The sequence below is a fragment of the Sinocyclocheilus grahami genome, unplaced genomic scaffold (genome assembly GCF_001515645.1).
Source record: "Sinocyclocheilus grahami isolate Dianchi unplaced genomic scaffold, SAMN03320097.WGS_v1.1 scaffold390.1, whole genome shotgun sequence".
Classification (NCBI taxonomy): Eukaryota; Metazoa; Chordata; class Actinopteri; order Cypriniformes; family Cyprinidae; genus Sinocyclocheilus; species Sinocyclocheilus grahami.
Window position 1 is genome coordinate 513,441 of NW_015505569.1, and position 24,322 is coordinate 537,762.

The 24,322-nt window shown below is 35.5% G+C and overlaps 1 protein-coding gene across 2 annotated transcripts in view; it reads left to right on the plus strand.

Moving 5' to 3' along the window:
- Positions 1-1,442: 1,442 nt before the first annotated feature.
- LOC107550179 (rabphilin-3A) overlaps positions 1,443-24,322 on the plus strand; it is a 27,885-nt gene continuing 5,005 nt past the window's right edge. Inside the window, exons 1-15 of one of the 2 annotated variants that reach the window (XM_016231416.1) lie at positions 1,443-1,532; positions 7,666-7,831; positions 9,294-9,423; positions 9,714-9,797; positions 9,881-10,025; positions 11,550-11,741; positions 11,986-12,156; positions 13,290-13,369; positions 13,754-13,828; positions 16,221-16,330; positions 18,169-18,295; positions 18,403-18,459; positions 19,603-19,757; positions 21,206-21,287; positions 22,317-22,413. In XM_016231416.1, coding sequence (XP_016086902.1) covers positions 1,457-1,532; positions 7,666-7,831; positions 9,294-9,423; positions 9,714-9,797; positions 9,881-10,025; positions 11,550-11,741; positions 11,986-12,156; positions 13,290-13,369; positions 13,754-13,828; positions 16,221-16,330; positions 18,169-18,295; positions 18,403-18,459; positions 19,603-19,757; positions 21,206-21,287; positions 22,317-22,413 — 1,747 coding nt within the window. In that variant the 5' untranslated portion in view covers positions 1,443-1,456. The remainder of the gene's footprint in view (positions 1,533-7,665; positions 7,832-9,293; positions 9,424-9,713; positions 9,798-9,880; positions 10,026-11,549; positions 11,742-11,985; positions 12,157-13,289; positions 13,370-13,753; positions 13,829-16,220; positions 16,331-18,168; positions 18,296-18,402; positions 18,460-19,602; positions 19,758-21,205; positions 21,288-22,316; positions 22,414-24,322) is intronic. The other variant, XM_016231418.1, reaches the window with a different exon arrangement.

Here is a 24,322-nt window from a genome sequence, read left to right on the forward strand (position 1 = left end):
CTCTCTCTCTCTCTCACACACACACACACACACACACACACACACACTCTCTCTCTCTCTCTCTCTCTCTCTTTCTCACACACACACACACACACAAAACACTTGTAGATGCATATATTTTTTTTAAGTGTGGTTTACAGAATTTTTCATTACTGATGTTTTTATGGTTATAGATTACAATAGTGATTTTTTAAATACCTGTGTACTCGTATGTATGCGTTTTTTAAGTGTTTTAAAGCATATGAAGATCTAGTGAAGTTTTACAAACCTAACCCACACACCCAAACACACTCTCTCTCTCTCTCTCTTTCTCACACACACACACACACACACACACACAAAACACTTGTAGATGCATATATTTTTTTTAAGTGTGGTTTACAGAATTTTTCATTACTGATGTTTTTATGGTTATAGATTACAATAGGGATTTTTTAAATACCTGTGTACTCGTATGTATGCGTTTTTTTAAGTGTTTTAAAGCATATGAAGATCTAGTGAAGTTTTACAAACCTAGTGAGCTGCTCGTAACTCATGATACACTGGCGCGGTACCCTTTCAAGAAAACACTAATACACTTTAGGTAGCCTACTGACATGTAGGCTACTTTTAAAGTACTGATATGCACCTTTAAGGTACTAATATGTAGGAGTACATAAGATACAAAGATGTACCTTTTAGCTTTATGGGAGCCGCCCCAATGACAGCATTGTACCATTTTTGAGAGTGTAGAATGTTTATAGTGTTGTGAGACCACTAAACTGAACTGGATTTGTTTGGTTTTTGTCTTAAATCCAGCTCTATAAGCAAGTTTGTTCTACTTGCTTAAGACAGGCCTCTGAATGAGGCCTCAATATTCGGAAAAGTGATGGATCAGTATGAAAATGCTTATAAAAAGTACGCCAAATAAAAACGAAAACTCGTGGTATTGGTACGCAAAAATGGACTTTGGCGTGCGTATGATACGCATGTGTTTGGCGTGCATATAACACGCACTTTTTGCGTGCATATGATACGAAATTTGTTGGCGTGCATATGATACGCATCTACCCCACAACCCTAAACCTACCCACCGTGTAGCATATACACGCCAAAGTCCATTTTTGCGTATCAATACCACGAGTTTTCGTTTTTATTTGGCGTACTATTTATACGCACTTTCATGAGACCGGGTTACGGATTATTGAGAAACTTGTGCATTTTGTAACCCCCAAATCTTTTGGTTGCATCCTTACCTTGATCTCGCACCGGTTTCTTTTGAAAAGTGGTGCAGATCTTTAGCTTCTGAACACATCTCACCACTCAGGTTTCCACAGTAAGGTATCACGGGCGTGAAATAAGTAAAGAGGGCTCCACGCAAAGCTCAGAGGCGTCTGCTGAAAGGAAAATCAGGAGAAGAGTGTGTGGCTTGTGATGTGCACGAGCGTTTGAATGAACACGGCCAGCCGCTCTCCTCATGTGCGCAGTCTCTGAGACTGACCTCACTCGGATAGTCCGCATTGTTTGCTTCAGAAGTGGGCGGCTGTTATCAGGTAAGAATACTCGAAATAACATTTTCCTCACTTGGGTCTATTTCAAACATGTTTATTAATACAATGCATGCAAAAAGCATCATTTTCTAATCGACAAACGTGATGGATTCTGTGGATAACGCACTCAAACCTGATGAGTCTTGCCATTTATTTAATACAGAAAAGAGTGCATGGATAAAAAAGGAATGGTGTCTTTTGATTTTACATCAGATGAGGTGATAATGGAGCTATATTAAGTCAGTACGAATGCATTCTGCCCTCAGTCATCCATAACCAGGCTATATCGACATGATGGCTCAACAATGGTTGCTGTAAAAATCTGAATCTATGTGAGCTTTGGGTGAAGAATATCTATCGATGGTCGCATTCGAGTTTGCTGTAGGACTGAAAGAACCATCACGCTGTTGTCTTCTAGAAGATAAGAGGAAGGTGTGTCATCTCAATGCGGGTTTTGCTTCTGCTTCACGTTGAGAGAGGCAAGGTGCGTTCAGCTCTGATGGAAATAAAGCCCAGATCGCGAGCGCTTCTTCTTCTGCTTTGTGCATTTTAGAGTAATTCATACTAGAATACAACATCGTTTTTTTTGTGTGTGCAATGGGTGTAAATGACCATGCACTTGCTTTCAGGGGTATCCAAACTAGTGTTTTCAGTAGAGATATGACCTAGTTCTCCTGCTTCTGCTTGCTCGCGGGTGGAGTTTTGGAATGGGTTTCTCTGTATCGGTTTTTATGTCAGAGAATGATATTTGATGTATTTTCCTCGCAGTAAAAATTTTTGCAGGAAATTTACTAAGGCGTGGATTCTTGCAGTCAAATGACTTTACCCATTTGAATAATACTGAAGAGATTTGAAGGGATGTCCATCAATTTGACTGCTGTTGTTAATAGATGCAAGGCGTTTTCAGCAATTTACCCACGAAATAACCCTTATGCTTGTACATTTCAGGAAAAATAATTAGGTAATTATCTTGTATGTCACTATAGAGCAGTGATGTGCAAAGACATTGAATGAATGTGTAGCTAGCCTATAGATTTGTATTTATTGATTGATTGATTGTCTGCATACAGACTGTATATGCTACTTCTAGAGCAGACCCAGTACAGTTGTGGCTTTATGCTGTACTGTGTAATGGTCCTTGTGCTCTTGATTTGTTACATGGAGTTGTGTCCTCTGGACTTGGAGTTCTCCATCGCCCCAGAGCCCAGGTCCCAAGTCTTGTGGTCCTGGGAACCCCAATACTGGACGTCTTAAGTCCATTTAACAAAACAAAATGTGCTAAATTAGAAATTAGGCCAACATGTACTGTAAGTGAAGCATGCTGACACATACTCAGCTTTCAAATATCTTTGATTGTGGTGGCAGATATAGGCAACACTCTATAGTGATACATTGAGGAGGCAAATAAAAAACGTAATAACCCAAATAGGGTTTCTTTCAATATATTTGCAGGAATTGACACCATGCTCTTGGCAGAGCCCTCTAAAGAAGTAATAAATCAAATATTAATTTCTCCATATGAAAATTGATTAAAGCTTTAGTATTCGACATTTTCAGCTTCCATTACAATACTACCCAAACATACTTTATAAACCTACATTTTTTGTTAAATAAAACGTTTTTATTGATTGATTGATTTTTTAATTTTTTTTTGTGTGTGTGTGGTGTTAAAATGTAGGTTTTTATATACTATGACTAGCCACTATTATTTCAATGTCTTAGGTACTGGTCACTTTTCAGCTTTTAGCAGTTTAAAGGTGGCAAATTAATTGTTAAAAGCACATGCAGTGATTAATATGCATGCATGATACAAAAAATAAATAAATAAAAAAGAGAGAGAAACGGTGCTTGGAATTTCACATCACCTACACACATAACTATATATAAACCTTTATCTAGTGCAGCGAAATCAATGTAAACAGAAACTGGGACAGGACTAACTGAATAGACATTGCAATATCAGTGAAAGTCAGGGACAAAATAAACTATTACAAATTAAATCATTTAAAAAGGGCCTACACACAACAACTAAAAAATATATTCAAAAATGAGGAATGTATACACATATCTCTAATCTTTGGATAGGTTAATTTGGTTAGTTTGCATAATTGGCTCACATTTTCTATTTTTTTTATGTTGGCAATGTTTGAATTGGCTGCTTGCAATTACATGATACAAAAAATAAATAAATAAAAAAGACAGAGAAACGGTGCTTGGAATTTCACATCACCTACACACATAACTATATATAAACCTTTATCTAGTGCAGCGAAATCAATGTAAACAGAAACTGGGACAGGACTAACTGAATAGACATTGCAATATCAGTGAAAGTCAGGGACAAAATAAACTATTACAAATTAAATCATTTAAAAAGGGCCTACACACAACAACTAAAAAATATATTCAAAAATGAGGAATGTATACACATATCTCTAATCTTTGGATAGGTTAATTTGGTTAGTTTGCATAATTGGCTCACATTTTCTATTTTTTTTATGTTGGCAATGTTTGAATTGGAATATGCAATACATTTTTAGAAAACAGATAAGCCTAAAATAACCTTCTGCATTAAGAAGTGCTGTTTCTGCCGGCCAAATGTGCTTTCAACACAGTAACCGTCTCAAATAGTTCCTGCATTTCTGACTGCCGTGAGAATCTGTGGATAATATTACAGTGATAGAAACTCAATATCCACCACTGTACAGTGACATGAATAACTTAAGCTAAGGAGCATGCTTACTGTTTGTTTCACTGTTTGCTGCTTTGTTATGCTGTTGTTGTATTTGTCATCACCCATGGTTGTTTATTTATTAATTAATTATCATACAGTGTATTTTTGTATATTTGTAACTGTTACAGTGTCACCAAGTGGCCAAATCACACCAAATGAGTCTTGTGTCTACAGATTGAGACCTTGAGTAGATATACCAAATTGTGTTAAAATATCTCATTGTGTTCAAGAGTTATGGCCATTTAAATAAAAGCTGCCACACCTACACTGTAAAAAATGATTGTGATTTTAACAGTAAAAGACTGTAAAAATTCTACAGTAAAAACCTGTTAACTGGTTAACAGTACGTTTCCATACTATATGCAGTGAATAAATGTAATTACATTTAATGTAATTTTACAGTACAATACTGTTAAAAATACGGTTTTTGGAAGTGAAAAAGAAAAAGTAATTGAATAATTTACTGTGAAAAACGTAAATTGACACTCCCAGAATTCCCTGCATGACACTTCATATTTGATGTTTTTTTGTTGAAATAACATGTTTCTTCTTAGTTTTTTCTTATCAGTTGTGTACATTAGGGTTTAATCTTACATCTATGTTATTAAATTAATATTTATTGCATTATTTCAGTATCACGTGTGTCACCATGATGGTGTTTAGTGTTTGTATGAATGACACTGTGCACCTTCTATATATATATAAGTATTGCCCTCCTCAGCTCGTAGAACAGCTGTTTATCAGTGCATTACAATGGTTCAAAACAGATATTAACCCTTCAGTATGTTGGTTTATTAACATTACATCAGTTAATGAAATACGGTATTGTATTGTGAATTTAAGTTAAGCCTGTAAAACCTAAAATGTTGCTACCATATTTTTTACGGTGAAGTTCTGGCAACCACAGCGGCCGGTATTTTACCGTAAATGTCACAGATGTTTTTTTACAGTGTAGGCCTGTCGCAATAATCAATATATCGACTTATCGCACTACATGACCTCAGTCATTTTTGGAGACATACTATATTGCCCATTATATTTACATAAAAAGTTATGTCACCATGTTTTTTGCATTCCACTTGCGCCTGTGTCTTTTGCAGCTTCCCGTACATAACGTGGTGTAATCGGTGCCAGTTCAAATTTAAAAAATGCTTCTTCAAACAAAGTTTCATCTGCAGATATGGCCTTGTTTAGGGATCTGTGTCTTATCTGACTGCTGAGTAGTGATTGTGTTTCTCAGCAATACAGTGCACCCTTAATTTACAGAGAAAAGAAGGTCAGGGAAAAATCTGTAGATGGAAAAATCTCCATACGAGTTCTTTGTGCATTTTTCATTTTTGCTACTTGTTACTTTGCTGTAACAAGAAAATGTTTATTTACTATGTATTCAAGTTTTTTAATTTATCTAATATTTTGACTTAATGTCCATGATCTAAATATTCTTAAGAATCAAAAAGGTTGTTGTCATTTGGAAGTGTGTAGGCCTTCTTGCATAAATATGCTGTTAAATTATGATTATATATTCAGTGGCATAAAATGGTCTTAAAATGACAATAATATCGTTTATCACATTTATTTCTGGGGCAATATATGGCACAACAAAATCGTTATGGTGACAGGCCTAGCCACACAATTCAACAAGTATATGTAAATGTAAAAATAAAGGGAAAAAAATAAATAAAGGGGCAAAAAGTAATAAATTCAGGACTAAAAATTAATTGTATTTGTTTTATCAGGTCATACGTTTCTTTATTTATTTTCCTTTTATTTATTTATTTTGAATTTCTACAGGTTTGGGCCTCCATGTAACACTAACTAATCATTTTATTTATAGTAATTGATCTTGATGAAGTTGTTCGGGGTGAGTTGGTCTATTGTAAATTACTTTTGGTACAGATTTGAGTTACAGCCCAAAATGCATTAGTCTTCGTTGAAGTGCCCTCTTTTGGTGGTTAGGTGTAGCTCCAATACACCAATTTTAAGCCTCTAGGCTGAATATTTAATGCATCACCCTCATCACCCACATCTGATTCAACTCATCAGCAGACCTGAGCTGCGTTCTCAGGGTTCACAGGGTCGTTCACTGCTCACTGGGGATATCTGTTGACGTTCACTTCATTTAGCCATTTGGAGCGTCCTGAAACATCAGCAAACACAGGCACATATTTCAGTAGGCCTAAATAAATAGGAATTACCTTACGTTAATATATATGTATATATATATATATATATATAAAAGCCATTACACATCCATGCATCTTATATAAAAGATGTATTATAAATGTAATATATTTGTTACATTTGAAAGCTCTAAACTGAGTGATAAGTGCTGTTTTGTTATGTTAGATGCCAGTTTATGTAACCCATAATCATGATAGTTGCATTGCAACTATTGCACTTCACCTGTGAACAAGACAGTGATAAAAGAATGCATGCATTTCATAATCTTTTCTTTGATTGTATGTATTTTTATTGAATTTATTATAAAACACACAAGACGACTGCAACCAGCATATACCCTTGCTTCTTGTTAAAATGTTAATAAGCATGTTACAAAAATATATCGTTTGATTATATGATTAAGGCACAGTACAATTTGACATTTAATTACATGACTGTGACCAATTCATCTCAATTAAAAATATATTTTTTTATTTCAACATATTATATTATTTTATAATATACAATATATGTATAATATACAATATACAAATGTACAATATATTTTATTTTATTTTATTTTATTTGACCTTTTCTGAAACTTTTTGCTCTCTAGTGGTTGAAAAATAAAACTGCATAAAGATTGCTTTGGTCTGTGGGTTGTGTGTGCAATGTCCCGGCAGCTCGAAAACATATATGTGACCCTGGAGCACAAAAGCAGTGATAAGTCGCGGGGGGATATTTGTAGCAATAGCCAACAATACATTGTATGGGTCAAAATGATTGATTTTTCTTTTATGCCAAAAATCATTAGGATATTAAGTAAAGATCATGTTGCATGAAGATATTTTGTAAATGCCCTACTGTAAATATATCAAAACTTAATTTTCGATTAGTAATATGCATTGATAAAAACTTAATTTAGACAACTTTAAAGGTGATTTTCTCAATATTTAGATTTTTTTGCACCCTCAGATTTTCAAATAGTTGTATCTCGGCCAAATATCCTAACAAACCATACATCAATGGAAAGCTTATTTATTCAGTTTTCAGATGATGCATAAATCTCAATTTCCCAAAATTGACCCTTATGACTGGTTTTGTGGTCCAGGGTCATAAATCATTATTATAGGTTTAAGCAACGTATATGACTTGGAAATTAGATTTTTTTGCACTAATATATATTTGTTTCTTTGGGTTGCTATTTTATTTTTACCTTACTGTTATTCATGTTTGCTTCAGGTTCCAGTGATTTCACGATGACAGATGCGGTGATGGGCACGAAAGGTGTCCATGTGCAGTCTGGACCGTGTCTCGGTGCAGAGCTGACTGATGAAGAGAAGGAGGTCATCAACAGCGTCATCGTCCGCGCCGAAAAAATGGAGGCAATGGAGCAAGAGAGGATTGGGTAGGAGAGAGATTATGGATGTTTATCGATTGTCATCGCCGCCTTGACATACATTAAGGTTAAATAAAGCATGCATTTGAATATTTTCATGTGTGGCCAGCCTGAGAAAACTCAAAAGTTTGAAATATTTCATGATTGAAAGAAAACATTTATGTCTAGAGGGGATTGGGAAATTATTATTTTGTGAAATTAAAATGTCAGAATATGTGTGAAACAGTGTTCCATTGTCATTCAGTGTAACAGTGTATGTAAAAATAAAACAATATACTTATTCTGACCTGGTCTTATCGAAATATATGAAAGAAAAAGTGATCATATTAAATTGTATTATATTTAATATGTTATTATTATATTTTACTATATTTTAAATTTCTTGTTGACAAATGGTTAAAAAAAATAGTGGTTAGAAGGATAGTGGCAAAGATGGGTAAAGATTTAAAATGAATTATAATTTTGAGAGCTGCACTGATCCCTAAATAGAGTCTTTTAATGCCATCTAACGATTCTTCTACTTAATTTGCCTGGCAAGACTTTTTTTGTTTTTTTGTTAAATCCTGGTAAAAAATGTATGATAGTCATTATTTTTGGCTAAAAAAAAATCTAAAATTAAACAGGACACATTCATAGTGGTTAGAAGGATAGTGGCAAAGATGGGTAAAGATTTAAAATGAATTATAATTTTGAGAGCTGCACTGATCCCTAAATAGAGTCTTTTAATGCCATCTAACGATTCTTCTACTTAATTTGCCTGGCAAGACTTTTTTTGTTTTTTTGTTAAATCCTGGTAAAAAATGTATGATAGTCATTATTTTTGGCAAAAAAAAAATCTAAAATTAAACAGGACACATTATAATATATGTGACCCTGCAGCACAAAAGCAGTGTTAAGTCGCTGGGGGATATTTGTAGCAATAACCAACAATACATTGTATGAGTCAAAATTATTGATTTTTCTTTTATGCCAAAAATCATTAGGACATTAAGTAAAGATCATGTTCCATGAAGATATTTAGTAAATTTCCTACTGTAAATATATTAGAACTTAATTCTTGATTAGTAATATGCATTGCTAACAACTTCATTTGGACAACTTTAAAGGCGATTTTCTCAATATTTAGATTTTTTTTGCACCAAATATTTTCCTATCCTAATAAACCATACATCAATGGAAAGCTTATTTATTCAGCTTTCAGATGATGCATACACCTCAATTTCCAAAAATTGACCCTTATGACTGGTTTTGTGGTCCAGGGTTACATATGAAAAAAACAACAACAAACAAAATTAAAGGCTTGTTAAACTTTTATTGTGTTAATGCTTGAAAAACCTTTTCCATCTTTGATCCATGTATATATATATATGGATCAAAGATGGAAAAGGTTTTACCATAGTGTCAATATAAGTGGAGGGCACTGCATTTGTTAACATAATGACCAATGTGCACTCTGTTTTATTGATGATAGACGTCTGGTGAATCGTCTGGACAACATGAAAAAAGCCGTTTGTGGGGACGGAGTGTCGCTCTGCCTTTTATGTGGAGAGCAGCTGGGAGCCGGAGGGGACAGACCAGTGGTTTGTGAGGACTGTAAAAAGGTGCGAAACTAATCCAAATAAAATGAAACCTCATATTTAGAACATTTGAATTCTTGTGAGACTGCTATATATTTGGCACATGCACCAAAATCATGAATAAATAACTAACACAGTAAAAGGAATGCTGATGGAATTTGATTCTGAAACATTAAAGCACATCTTCAATAGTCAGCACCGCAGAAGCACTATTCATCCGACATGAAAGTGTGACAGCTGCTTAGTTCATTCCGCTCACTATTTCTAATACTGTTTCACTGTCTTTAATAACTACGTGCTGTTGTTCCCCTCAGAACATGTGCACCAAGTGTGGAGTGCAGGCGAACGCTCGGCCGCGGTCTGTGTGGCTCTGCAAGATCTGCAGTGAGCAGAGAGAGGTGGGGGAATAACAAGCATCGCAAGAACGTGATCTGGAGTCTAACTGTCTGTAAATGTTGCTTGCGTTATTTTTCTATTAAAGGTATGGAAGCGATCTGGAGCCTGGTTCTTCAAAGGTCTCCCTAAGCAGTTCTTGCCCTCACCGATGCCCATTTCCAGAGCCAGAGATCCCAGTCCTAAGAAGAGCCCTGCAGCTGCTCCAGCGGCTGTGCAAGCACCGGCGGCAGGTGAGCTGGACAAACTGTGATTTTAGCTTTTCCATCATCTACTGGTTACTGCCACATGTTACAACCCCAGAAAACTTAAAGGTGTTAGTTCACCCAAAAATGAAAAATTGCTGAAAATGTGCTCACCCTCCCGCCGTCCAAGATTAGGATGAGTTTGTTTCTTCATCAGATTTGGAGAAACGTAGCATTGCATCACTTGTTCACCAATGGGTGCTCTGCAGTGAATGGGTGCCGTCAGAATGAGAGTCCAAACAGCTGATAAAAACATCACAATAATCCACAAGTAATCCACACCACTCCAGTCCATCAGTTAACATCCTGAGAAGTCAAAATTTGTGTTTGTAAGAATAAGCAGTTCTTGCCCTCACCGATGCCCATTTCCAGAGCCAGAGATCCCAGTCCTAAGAAGAGCCCTGCAGCTCCTCCAGCGGCTGTGCAAGCACCGGCGGCAGGTGAGCTGGACAAACTGTGATTTTAGCTTTTCCATCATCTACTGGTTACTGCCACATGTTACAACCCCAGAAAACTTAAAGGAGTAGTTCACCCAAAAATGAAAAATTGCTGAAAATGTGCTCACCCTCCGGCCGTCCAAGATTAGGATGAGTTTGTTTCTTCATCAGATTTGGAGAAATGTAGCATTGCATCACTTGTTCACCAATGGGTGCTCTGCAGTGAATGGGTGCCGTCAGAATGAGAGTCCAAACAGCTGATAAAAACATCACAATAATCCACAAGTAATCCACACCGCTTCAGTCCATCAGTTAACATCCTGAGAAGTCAAAATTTGTGTTTGTAAGAAACAAATCCATCATTAATGCATAAAGTAACTGTCACTTCTGGCCAAAATATGAGTCTATAAACCATAATAACGCTTCCTCCAGAGGAAAAGTCCATCTCCTGTTGTCCTCTCACATCAAAATCCACCCGGTGCTTTATTTGTGCAGATTTCTTTCCTGATATGAGACGACTTTTTTGCTGAAGGAAGCATTATTATGAATAGAGGACTCTTATTTTAGCTGGAAGCAATGGTTTGAAGTTAAAACCATAGTAATGTAAATCTTTGGGTGAACTATGCATTTACTTATCACACTTTACTAGGACAGACATGCCACCAAGATTATTAAAATTCCCCCAAAAATGTATGGTTATAATACATGATGTAGGGATTACCATACAATGCTGTTTTCCCGAATATTTGCACAACTGCAAACATGACATTAATTTTATGCAACACATACATATAAAATATGTTAGTCAGCATATTAGAATGATTTCTGAAGGATTGTGAAGACTGGAGTAATGATGCTGAAAATTCAGCATTACATCACAGGAATAAATTACATTTCAATATATATATATCAATCGATAACACTTATTTTAAACTGCAATACAATTGCGCAATATTACTGTTTGTACTAATCAAATAAATGCAGCCTTGGTGAGCAGAAGAGACTTTATTTAAAACATCATAATTATTCCAAACGTTTGACTGGTAGTTTATAGCCTGTGTGTTTGTTGTATAAGCTCCAGAGCCGACAGTGGATCCACCGATCACACGAAAACCACCTGTGGCTCCAAAACCTGCTCACCTTCAATCTCGCAGTTACTCAGAGGAGGATGGAGACGCGGGAAGCTCCCAGAATACCCCAGTGCTGATGAAGAAGACGGTGAACGTCCAAGCGGCCAGACCAGTCCCATCAGGCACATTCCAGCCGGGTAACAACAAACATGCACATACACACAAATACATGCATTATTTCTTTATAGTATTGCATAGGAATGTGCTTCAAGCATGCAGTAGGTGCATTTCTTGTTTTGTGCAAGTCTCTTAAGTGGCCTAATTTTTTAATTAACATTATATTATATGCAACTACATGTTTAAGATTTGATGCACATACAATATAATTTAGGAGTATTTATTAATATAACAGAATCTAAAGAGATCTTTTGTTCCTATCAGCTGCTCAGGAGGCAGAGAGAGGAGCCTATCAATCCATTAGCACTGCGTCTCATGCGCAGGAGAGAGCCCATCCCGCAGAGAGAGAGGAGCAGAAGCCTGCTGTCGACCCTCGAGCTGCTCCGCCTGCGGACGACGAGGAGGAGGCCAACAGCTATGACTCAGATGAAGCAAGTAAGCAGCTTTTCATTGACGTCTTGTTCCTCTTTGTCTGTGACTAGCAGAAGCATGCTTTAAAAATGAGAATGCATCAATTCATTAAGAGACTCGCTGTCAGTTTTCTCATTGTTGGTGGAAAGAAGAGGCCTTTGTGTTGTTAACTACTGTAATCAGTACTGTGCGGTTCGCCTGTAGGTTTGATTCTATCCTCACATTAATCACTAAGGGTGTGTAGCACCAAAATAACTAAGCAGAGTTTAGAGTTAATGCCGAATTTGTTGATCTGAATTTTTTTTTAATGTTGATTGCATAAAATGCTGTGCAAGTCATTTGAGAAAATGTCACAGCACATTTTTTTTTTTAAATTGCTTTGTATATTTAAGTATGTATTTATTTATTACATTTTTTGTATACTTATTTAAGCATTTTTTTTACATTGTATATTTAATTATATATTTATGTATTTCATTTTTATTTACTTTTTTGTGTTTTAAGTATTTATTTTAGTGTTTTTAAACATTTCTTTGCGTAATTATGTATTTATTTTTGTTTTTTTAAATTTCTTTGTATATTTAATTATGCATATATTTTGTTTTGTTTACATGTCATTTTATACTTAATTATGCTTTCATTTATTTTATTTATAATTATGTTTATATTTATTTTTGTTTTGTTTACATTTCTTTGGATGATTGTGTATTTATTTATTTATTTAGATTTTTAACATTTCTTTGTATGTTTGTTTATTGTTAATTTCTATTTATATTTATATGTTTATTTACTAATTCTTTTTTGCAGATTTGGCATTCCACAGGCCTTCGCCTAAACAGACTGCTAACTATATGTCCTTAAACTGTGCTGTTTACAACATATTTAAACTATAAGTGTGGGTGATCACAAAAAATGCTATGTATGGTTGAAAGAATTTTTCCATGTTATAACTTGGATTTGGCAATGTCACTGTTGCGTTAAACTTGAAATACTTAAGTGTGTGTGTGTTTCAATTAAATGAAGTGCAACAGCGAGCAGCAACATCATTATTTATAGCATTCACTGAAATGTAGACCTGTTAGATTAGATTCTGCTACTCATGCTTTCAAACTTAATGAAATGCTTGTGCTTAATGCAATATATTGCATTTGTTTCAGCAACTCTGGGATCACTGGAGTTCACTTTACTGTATGACCAAGGGAACAACAGCCTCCACTGCAGCATTATTAGAGCGAAGGTATCTTAATATTAAAAGTCTTACACACAAATAAAAAGAAGCATACAAGTATTGTTAGACAATAATCTAATATCTTAGGAACATTATATTCTTGCCTGTTGTATTTGTGGGCTAACTATGTTGTAATATTATTGAGATATGCAATTATTACCATGCAACAGTTAGTCCTTGAATTTAATTTGGATGAGTGTTATTGTGCTGATATTTAGTTTAAGAGCCTAACACTCTTCATAGGCCATAATGACAATCAAAGTCAATTTGAATGTGCGTAGTTGTGCCTACTCTTAAATAAGCAGAATTTGAAATGTTATTTTAGCAATATTGCACTGTGCTTGAATGCTGTGTTGTGACAGAATTTTAAGTTATTGTAATATTTTCTTGAAGGGTTTGAAGCCGATGGATTCGAATGGACTGGCAGATCCTTACGTTAAGCTTCATCTGTTACCGGGTGCGAGCAAGGTGAGATTTAGTGCGCCGCTTGTACCGACGCAAGAGGCACTCAAATATTAATCATTTTAAACAATGCCTGTAATGTTTATTAAAGTAATAATTCAACACTTTTGTAATGGACCCTTTTGACAGACCGTGACGACGCATTTCCACACTTATTAAAATTGTAAATGTAGCAAAGATTTTTACATTTTGACTTCTAAATTATTTAATGCACATTTAATACACAATGTTTTGTGTTTTATTACCGTGGCACTAAATTACATAAAACTGGTTAACGCTGCTGCGTGAGTCTTTCAAATACAACTGCTGAGGGAGAGATGGCAAATTTGACATCTTTCTCTCTTCTTCTCATGTAATCAATCTCTGAATATTTTTGGATTTTGGCAATTCATAGAAACGTTTCTGTGGGTTTTCTCTTTTGCTATTGGGGCAAATGGAAAATGCAAATACAAATCATATTTGCTGCAGTTTCCATTCACCAGTATGCAAGTTTACCCAACTATGATGACGTGAAAATGTGAAAAGGGTCATATAGACTTTATTTTTTTTTTGCATTTTTGGTAGAAATTACTGCAAAGTTAAAGATTTTTTTTCTGGTATTCATTTTTTTTAATTATAATGAAATAACATAGAGGCCCGTCTCATGAAGTAGGTTTAAGTGGCTTCCCGGGTAAAGGCACAATATGTAATTTTCGCCGCTAGAGGGCGCGTATTCAAAATAAACAAATAGACAAAGGCGTAGTTTGATGACGCTGTGACTGAGTGTGGAATCATGGGAGTTGTGGTCTTCATCCCCACAGCCGATGCAATCCGACGGGACTCGGGCAGAAATCATGTTCATGGATGAGCTGATGATTTATTAACGTAGTAGAACGAAGCAGGTTGAGGCTGAAAGCCGTCGAAGCGAAACGAGGCGCTGAACGAGCGTGACAAACGGCTGTAAAGCAGCGGGGCTTTTATTATGCCACAGCCGACCGCTTCCGCTGCTTCCGGTCGTGTGTATGTGGGGTAAAGCAGCGGAGCTTTTATTATGCCACAGTCGACCGCTTCCGCTCCTTCCGGTCGTGTGTATGTGGGGTAAAGCAGCGCTGTTTTATCATACTAGATACATTTGAAAGTTCTGTTATAATGCTACTCTGTGCGGTCGTCACCGGTCTATTAAAACACACAACATATTAAAGCGTCTTTGGTGTTTCCATGTTTTCTACAAAACAAAACCGAGGGGAAATCGAGGGGTTATGACGGCATTGGCAGGCGACACAATGACACTATAGACACGCTCCGTGTCACTAGTTAAAATTGCTTATTTCTCTGGATTCCAACATTCTTCGAAACATTTGGGATAGTGTAAGTACACAAGTCAGCAAAATATATAACACTGTCTGTTCTAGTGGTTTTTGGATATTTTAATAAAACAATCTTACATGTTGTGCCTTTAACTTTGCGTGTAGTTTGAGCATTAATTTTTCAGTCTCATGAAGGTAGATTGCTTTTTCCTGGTGTTCATCATCCCAGTTACGAATGCACATGGCTAAACATGGCAGGTTTTGTTCTGGGCAAGAGATTACAAAACAAAACTGGACCAATACGACCAATCATGTCCCTGATGCAATAAAGCCACACCCCCTGCGTATCATTCATCAAAACAGCACACTTCATAAAAACGTATTATATATCATATTATATTCTGACATTTAAGCTGCATAAAAATTGTATTATCGCTGATCTATTATTGGATTTCTTTGCAAGTTACATATTGAGAACAAGGACATATGAATAATCTAGTAAAGACTAGTGATCAGGATTAGTCTATAAATGCATAACCCATGTGCAATTACATTTTGATAATTTATTTTAAACTATATAGTAGCACGTTGATTGTAAACCCATTTCCGCCACGGGATAAAAAAAAATAAAAAGGTAATTGCAACTTTTTATCTCACAATTCTGACTTTTTTCTCAGAATTATTTGATTTAAACGTGCAATTGCAGGTTGCTCAGAATTGTGTGATATAAACTCGCAGTTGTGTGTTTCTATGTCAGAACTGCAATATATAAACTTGCAATTCTCACTTTATAACACGCAATTGCAAGTGAGATATTTAATTGTGAGAAATAAACTCCTAAGAAGATGTCAGAATTGTGACTTTTTTCCTTCAGAATCAAACTTTATAATTTGCAACTGCAAGTTTATATCTCACAATTCTGAGAAATGTCACGCAAATTGTAAGACAAGAGTTGTTTTTTATCCCGTGGTGGAAACAGGCTTTTCCAAAGTGATCCTGATCGGTTTAGCTTCATGAGACGGGCCTCATTTATGCAAAAGATTTGTTTCGAAGCTTCTTTTATTCTGCTCAAGCAATGACGGTTAAACAAAGCATCTTTGCTGTCAATGCAGTCAAATAAATTACGCACCAAGACCCTACGCAACACTCGCAACCCAACCTGGAATGAGACGCTGGTGTACCACGGGCTGACAGACGACGACATGCAGCGCAAGACCCTCAGGTTTCAGTCACACACATTGCTCTCCAGTACAGCTGCCGTGGTTATTTATTTTCTTATATGTGACCCCGGAGCACAAAACCAGTCTTAAAGGTCCCCTGAAATGCTTAGAAACACGCAGTGTTACTCTATGTGTTGACGTCATTTGAACTGAAACAGGAAGACAGGGCGGGACATATCAAGCAGCCCCGCCCCTTTTAAAATAGCTAATAGCCTTCGTTTATATCACAGCTTGGGCTAGAGCCGTTCTGAGCCATTGAGCTCCGTAAAGCCTCATTTGACAGAGTATACCAGCCACAATCTCATCCATATTGCTATAAAATATAGCATTCTGTGTAGAATTCAAATAGCTCCGATACATTTTGTGGTCTGCGCCGACTCGTGCATGTGATCCGCTCCGTGCTATCGTGTCTCTGGACCGGAGCAGAGTGTGTGTGCGGTGCGGTGGTTAGCGGGACACAGCGCCAAACCAGACTTCTTTTTTTCCTCAATGGAAAGCATATTTACACTGTTTGAATCGTTCCCTGTCTCCTATATAGTGCACTACGTGCCATTCACTGTACAGAAAATACTAATTCTGTGGACAAGTGACCGATCTCAGCCGCGGCTCCAGCGTCTATTTTATAGTGTAGGGGGCGGGGCTTCGGATTCTAGAGAGCATTTGATTGGACAGAAAGTTTGATGAGATGCTGAAGTACGACATGACGTCAAAAAAATCGTTGAGCCGTTTTGGCGGAAGTGACGAACTGCAAGCTTTGAATGCTTATATCTTCTAAATGCGAATTTTGTCACTGTTTTGGAGCACACTGCCTTATAGATAACCTTAAGACTAACATATTGATACTAACACCCAAAAAAACTTTAATTTTGATTTCATGGGGACTTTAAGTCGCTGGGGTATATTTGTAGGAATACAGCTTTCAGATGATGCATAAACCTCAAATTCGAAAAATTGACCCTTATGACTGGTTTTGTGCTCCAGGGTCACATATAAGTCACGCTCAAAAAAATATCTGTGTTAGCTCATTTTAATTAAGTTTTTAAAACAGTATAGGTTGACAACCTCTGTGATACTGGACTGAAATTAATGATTTGTTTCAGTGTGGGGGAAAGCATATACTTATATAGTTACTTTCTCATTTCTGAAGAGAAATATCCTGTAGATTCAGCTATTAGTGGAAAGGAAATTTGTGTTATGGTAAATATTAATTTTGTGCTTTGCAAGTGTTAATTTGGGACCCTGTGTGTATGTTTTAATACAGGTAAAATAAGTAAATGTAGTCTAATTGAATTCTTTCCCACCACAGTAAACCAAAAGCTCAATACTGGATGCATTGAGACTGAACTGAAGGCTTTATCTTATTGATCTTCATCATAACATTGTTCCCACAGCTAAAATATGATGGATTAAGTTGATAATATAACATTAGTGAAGCATATATGTTTAGGATTATTTACAAAGTATTATTTATTAATATTTGGAATTACAGTTTTTTTCCCTTTTAATATTCAGTTTTAATTTAGTTTATAGTTCTGTTTAACTTCAATTCAATTTTATTTCATAGTACTTACTTACACTTGTGTTATTTCAGTTAGTTACCAAGGCATTTCTCATTTTGTCTTATATTATATAATAATAATAATAATAATATATTTTATTTCAGCTTTATTTCAATTCCCGAAAACAATTGGAACAGCTTTAGTTTTAGTGAACAATAACAACACGTTCAGTTAATTAGCTAATCATAGATTAAAGAAAGTATTCAAGTGATATGTTTTATGCTGGACATTCGGTAATCACAAATTCATATTTAACCTTTTAAGGGATCTTGTTTGTGCAGAATATCGGTCTGTGATGAAGACAAGTTTGGTCACAATGAGTTCATCGGAGAAACCAGAGCTGCGCTGAAAAAACTCAAGTTCAATCAGAAGAAGAACTTTAACGTGTGTCTAGAGAGGGTTGTGCAGGTCAGTGTTTTATACACACATACGCCACACAGACATATTTACAAACATCACTGAATATATATTCCTTTCAGATATGTAAGTAAAAAATGTTGCCTCTCTTTCCTTAGACAAAACGATCATCAACTGCAGGCGGAGCGCGAGGAATCACTCTCTATGAGGACGAGGTAAACGTTTAAACTCATATTTATAAAGGTATACCAAAATATCACCTAACAAAATATTTGCATTCATATTAAGATTAATGTCACAGATTGGCACCTGTCTGCCATGGATGCATTATAATTTACATTATTCTATATAACTATACAGACTAATTACATACCCATGTGAAAAATAATTAAACTTAACGACCATTTTTAAAAGTATGCTAATTACAGAAATACTATACTTAAGTGTGAACTGATTGTAATGTTTTTGGACACTTAATTGCATGGTATTTGCAATTGTATTGAATGTAGTGTAGTTTAAATTTATATTAAATGCAATTAGGACTTAAGTACATCTTTATATGAAATTTCATAATTACTATCGTCTTTGAAATATGGTTAATGTACTGCTGAATGTACATTTATGATCAACTAAAATAGATTTGAAAGTCATTTCTAGTAATAACTGTATGTCAATTTAAATATATTTGTAATTAAACAAATTACAATTCATTAAATTTAAAATAGATTAACTTTAAATGTAATACTGAATAATATATTAGTTAAAATGATAAAGTAAGAGTACTTTACATGTGCTTTAGTATGTATTTAGTATGTTACTTATTTAAAGCACGACAGAAGCTTATGAAAACATGATTTAAAGTAAGACTTATTTTTGACATTGTTGCACTTTTTAAAAGTGCGCTTAAGTGTTAAGAAATACAGTCATGAAATTGTCTCTTTTTAAGTCACTTAAGTGGCCTTTTATTATTTTATCTACAAGTACAGTGTTTTTTTTCTTAAGATGTAGCTTTACGTTTCGAAGTACACAGCTAAGTGCACATTCAATACAATTAATTGCACTTCTTTTTCACAAGGGTATCATTAACAGAGGTTTCCAGATTAGTCCAGATGACACACAAACCCCAACCCAGAGTTTTTTTTACACTAGAGTTTTTTCATGTAGTGATTCCATTATTTTGTGCATCTTGTGTATTTTGGTGTTTATTGTTATGTGTATCAGCTGCAAATACAAGTAATAGCAAAATGAATTATCCTCCATGTGCTACTTATAGAATGATGTGCTTCTGCAATAAGTAAGCGCTCCTGTTCTCTCATTATCATCCACACTGCTTTGTTTGTGTGTGTGTGTGTGAGTAGACTGGGAAGGATGGATCTGAGCTGGAAGAGAGAGGACGGATCCTGATATCCCTCATGTACAGCAGTCAGCTGAGTCGTCTCATTGTAGGTGTTGTACGCTGTGTTCACTTAGCTGCAATGGATGCGAATGGGTATTCTGATCCTTTTGTCAAAATGTGAGTTTCTCTCTATCAACCTCGACATTTCATGTTTAGAAGAAACGCATATAATTTAAAGCAATAGCTCACACAACAATGAAAATGTTCTGAAAATGTGCTCACCTTCAAGGTCATGCAAGATTAGGATGAGTTTGTTTCTTCAACAGATTTGGAGAAATGTAGCACTGCATCAGTGTCTCAGCAATGGATGCTCTGCAGTGAATGGGTGCCGTCAGAATGAGAGCTGATAAAAACATCACAATAATCCACAAGTAATCCACACCACTCCAGTCCACCAGTTAACGTCTTGTGAAGAGAAAAGCTGTGTGTTTTTTGGAAAACAATCCAACGTTAAGACATTTTTAACTTCAAACCGTTGCTTCCGGCTAAAATTTGATCCAGAATATTGCTTCCTCCAGTGAAAAAGTCGTCTCGTCTGAGCCAGGAGAGAAATCTGCACAGATCAAGCACAAGCAAAAACAGTCCAAAACAGCTCTAAACAAATATGTGGCTGGATTCTGATGTGAGAGACAACAGGAGATGGATTTAATCACTGAAGGAAGCTTTATTATTGATTATGGACTCACATATTAGCCGGATGGAACCGGTAAGGTAAACGCAAATGATGTTAATGATAAATTTGTTTCTTACAAACATGCAGCTTTTGGCTTCTCAAGACATTAACTGATGAGTGGTGTGGATTACTTGTGGATTATTGTGATGTTTTTATCAGCTGTTTGGACTCTCATTCTGATGGCACCCATTCACTGCAGAGTGATGCAATGCTACATTTCGAGAAATCTGCACAGATCAAGCACAAGCAAAAACAGTCCAAAACAGCTCTAAACAAATATGTGGCTGGATTCTGATGTGAGAGACAACAGGAGATGGATTTAATCACTGAAGGAAGCTTTATTATTGATTATGGACTCACATGTTAGCCGGATGGAACCGGTAAGGTAAACGCAAATGATGTTAATGATAAATTTGTTTCTTACAAACATGCAGACAACAGGAGATGGAGACATTAACTGATGAGTGGTGTGGATTACTTGTGGATTATTGTGATGTTTTTATCAGCTGTTTGTACTCTCATTCTGACGGCACCCATTCACTGCAGAGCACCCATTGCTGAGCAAGTGATGCAATGCTACATTTCTCCAAACCTGATGTAGAAACAAACTTATTTACATCTTGGATGGCCTGAGTAAATTTTCAGCAAATTGTAATTTTTGGTGGAACTATTCCTTTAAGTCATTAACAAACAATATTAAACATTATATAATTCTTAATGAATCATTAGTTACTGTGATAGGACTCAGATAAGTATTATTTCTAGACTCAGTGAAATTAGATTTTTGTTTAAAAAATATATATATTTACAGTACAAACAAATTTTACATCTGTTCTAAAAAGAAAAACAAATGCTTAAAAATGTGATTGTATATTTCTATGAATGGATATAGATATCTGAAACCTGATATGGGGAAGAAAGCGAAGAACAAGACGCAGACCAAGAAGAAGACACTCAACCCAGAGTTTAATGAGGTATGTTTTACATTTGCAATGCTGACACATTTTTGTTTATTAATTTCTCAAACAGTTGTTTATTTGTAGATGTGTACACTCTGCATCTGAGTACAATGATCCCAAAAACATAAAAAATGAATACAAACAGTTTGACTGAACAAGAGTTGACCTGGTTAATTATACTAAACTACTAATTATTTAAGTTCAGGAGCAGGATCCCGGTCTCAGCTCACTTAATACATATGAGATGATATTACATATGCCTGATCTTCTAATTGTGATAATTCATCTTCGGGCTAATTTTATTAAAACCTCTGGAACTTTATAAGATCAAAGGTTGTAGCATGATTATTTTCATTATTTCTAGCGTTTGAACAAGCTTCACGTTTGTATTTTTCGATGCCAAGAGTTTTTAATGTAATGAGCAATTCATTTAAATGGTACATTTTACCTTCAAAGTGGGTTTGCTGCTTGAGGGCATAAATTATGTGAATGTGTGGTTAAATTAATGAAATATTAACTTAAAACTTCAAGGGTACTTAATTCTGTAAACGCCTGACATAAGAAAACTCAGAAAAATAGTTTATATATATATATATATATATTGAACAATGCATTGAACCTTTAGTCAAAATATATATATAAAAAATCAATAAAGAAAAGTTTGCATATGTGTTTTATGTTTTGTATAAGGCTTTTATGGCTTGATATAGCGAGCATATGAAGCTCATACTCGAATTTCAAATTTCAGCACTTTCAAAATGTGTGATTAATCATATATTAATCTACTGACAGCACTAGCAAATATACAGTATATCTTCATGTTTAAAATAGTGACCCAAATTGAATTGGCTCTTTCATTAAAAAAGGAGAAGCATTCTGCTGTAAATGAGCGTGCAACACCAATGCAATGCTGACGTTTCTTTCCACTTGAATCTCTTTCCTGTAGGTGTATTTAAATAATCTGGTCCAACAGTGAAGCCTTGTTATTCTGCTTGGATCTTTTGCTTTTGCTCTTGCTTTGCCATTTGAACTATTGTTTTGCAGGAATTCAGCTATGAAATTAAGCATGCAGAGCTGGCCAAAAAGACTCTTGACATCTCAGTATGGGACTATGACATAGGCAAATGCAATGACTATATAGGTATTTACTTTTATTGTCTTATATATTGTGTCATTTTATCCAGTTTTTCTGAATCCATGTTTAAGCCTGATATTATCATCTCGGCTGATCTGATCAGAATTGTCACCCTGCAGCACAAAAGCAGTCTTAAGTCGCTGGGGTATATTTGTAGCAATAGCCAACAATACATTGTATGGGTCAACATTATAGATTTTTCTTTTATGCCAAAAATCATTAGGATATTAAGTAAAGATCATGTTCCATGAAGATATTTAGTAAATTTCCTACTGTAAATATATCAACACTTAGTTTTTGATTAGTAATATGCATTGCTAAGAACTTCATCTGGACAACTTTAAAGGCGATTTTCTCAATATTTAGATTTTTTTTTTGCACCCTCAGATTCCAGATTTTCAAATAGTTGCATCTCTGCTAAATATTGTCCGATCCTAACAAACCATACATCAATGGAAAGCTATTTATTCAGCTTTCAGATGATGTATAAATCTCAATTTTGAAAAATTGACACTTATGACTGGTTTTGTGGTCCAGGGTCACAATTGATCAGGTGAGACAGACTGCTGTTTACATCTGGTATTGAGATGTCTTGTGCAACTTTTCCTAATATGTAATTTTTTGCAGCTTTTACACTACAAATGCAATATAGAGTGCTGCAGTGATGACGTATTTTTGCAGGCCAGATACAGTTCGCATCACCCTGATTCCTTTGATAAAAACTCAATAGCATTTTCCCACTGGCTTTTTCAAATATTGCATAAAATAAGCTCTGTGACCCACAGAAGTGTATGATTTGTGTTTTGTTTATCCCGATAATCTTCACAAATGAACACAATGTTGATGCCGCGGTCGCATGACTTCAGCTTCACCACCATTAAGCTTCCAACAACTCTTTCAGTCCATTTCCCCTGAATGTTTGAGTTAGAATAGTTTGCAAGAGTGTGATTATAAACACATCGAGGCTGTAAAAGCGACTAGTGAGTAGATGAGTTTACTTGTTCGGTGTGATCATGTTTAATGTCCCACGACAACTTCTGTAGTCCCATTTAGACAGTCCTTTTTTAACACACATAAAAGCTTTAAAAGAAATCACGAGGGGGTTTACGGACACATTTTATGTTGTAGAATAGAACGTGCAAATATCCTGAGCTTGTGTTAAACAGACCTTATTTCAGGCATTTAACCAAAAACCCATTCAAAAAAACGTTGACTTCAGGACGATGGAAACAGAAGTGCTAAAATGCCAGCCTGATCTCACGGCAATTCGTACATATTTTAAGAGGTGGCTAATTCGTTCGACCTCACTCGATTTGTGCTAAATCGTACGTATTTTACGAGTTGCACAATTCGTATGAATTTGACCTACACTTAACCCTGCCCCTAAACCTACCCGTCACTGGGGTCTAGACAAATCGTACAAAATTGTACGAATTAGCCACCTTGTAAAATACGTACGAATTGGTCGTGAGATAGCGTTGAAAATGCTCGCTCTGGGTTTTTCCCTACAAAAATACTTCATCCCAGCAGCTCTCTATAGTCACTTTATTTCTAGTCAAAATCTGCTAGGGGTTAATTAAATGAAACAAATCGTGTAAAAATGGCTCATCTTTTCTTGGAAAATTAAATAAAATTTGATCAAACTTTTAAACAACTGATAAGATAGTAATCTACATTTGATAAAAAGTAATTTTCAGCGAGTGAACAACAAATTTATTCTCATGTGCGTGATGTATTAGGTACGTTACGGTCTCTGACAGACAGTAGCGCTGTCAAAAAATTTTTGCATTTCGAATATTCGTCGAATTTAAAATAAAAATCCACATTCGAATGCAAAAACGTTGCATTCGAATTTTAGGTGTGCGTCAGGCAGCCTTATCAGTGGCACACGAAATGCGACGACGATGTAAGTGTC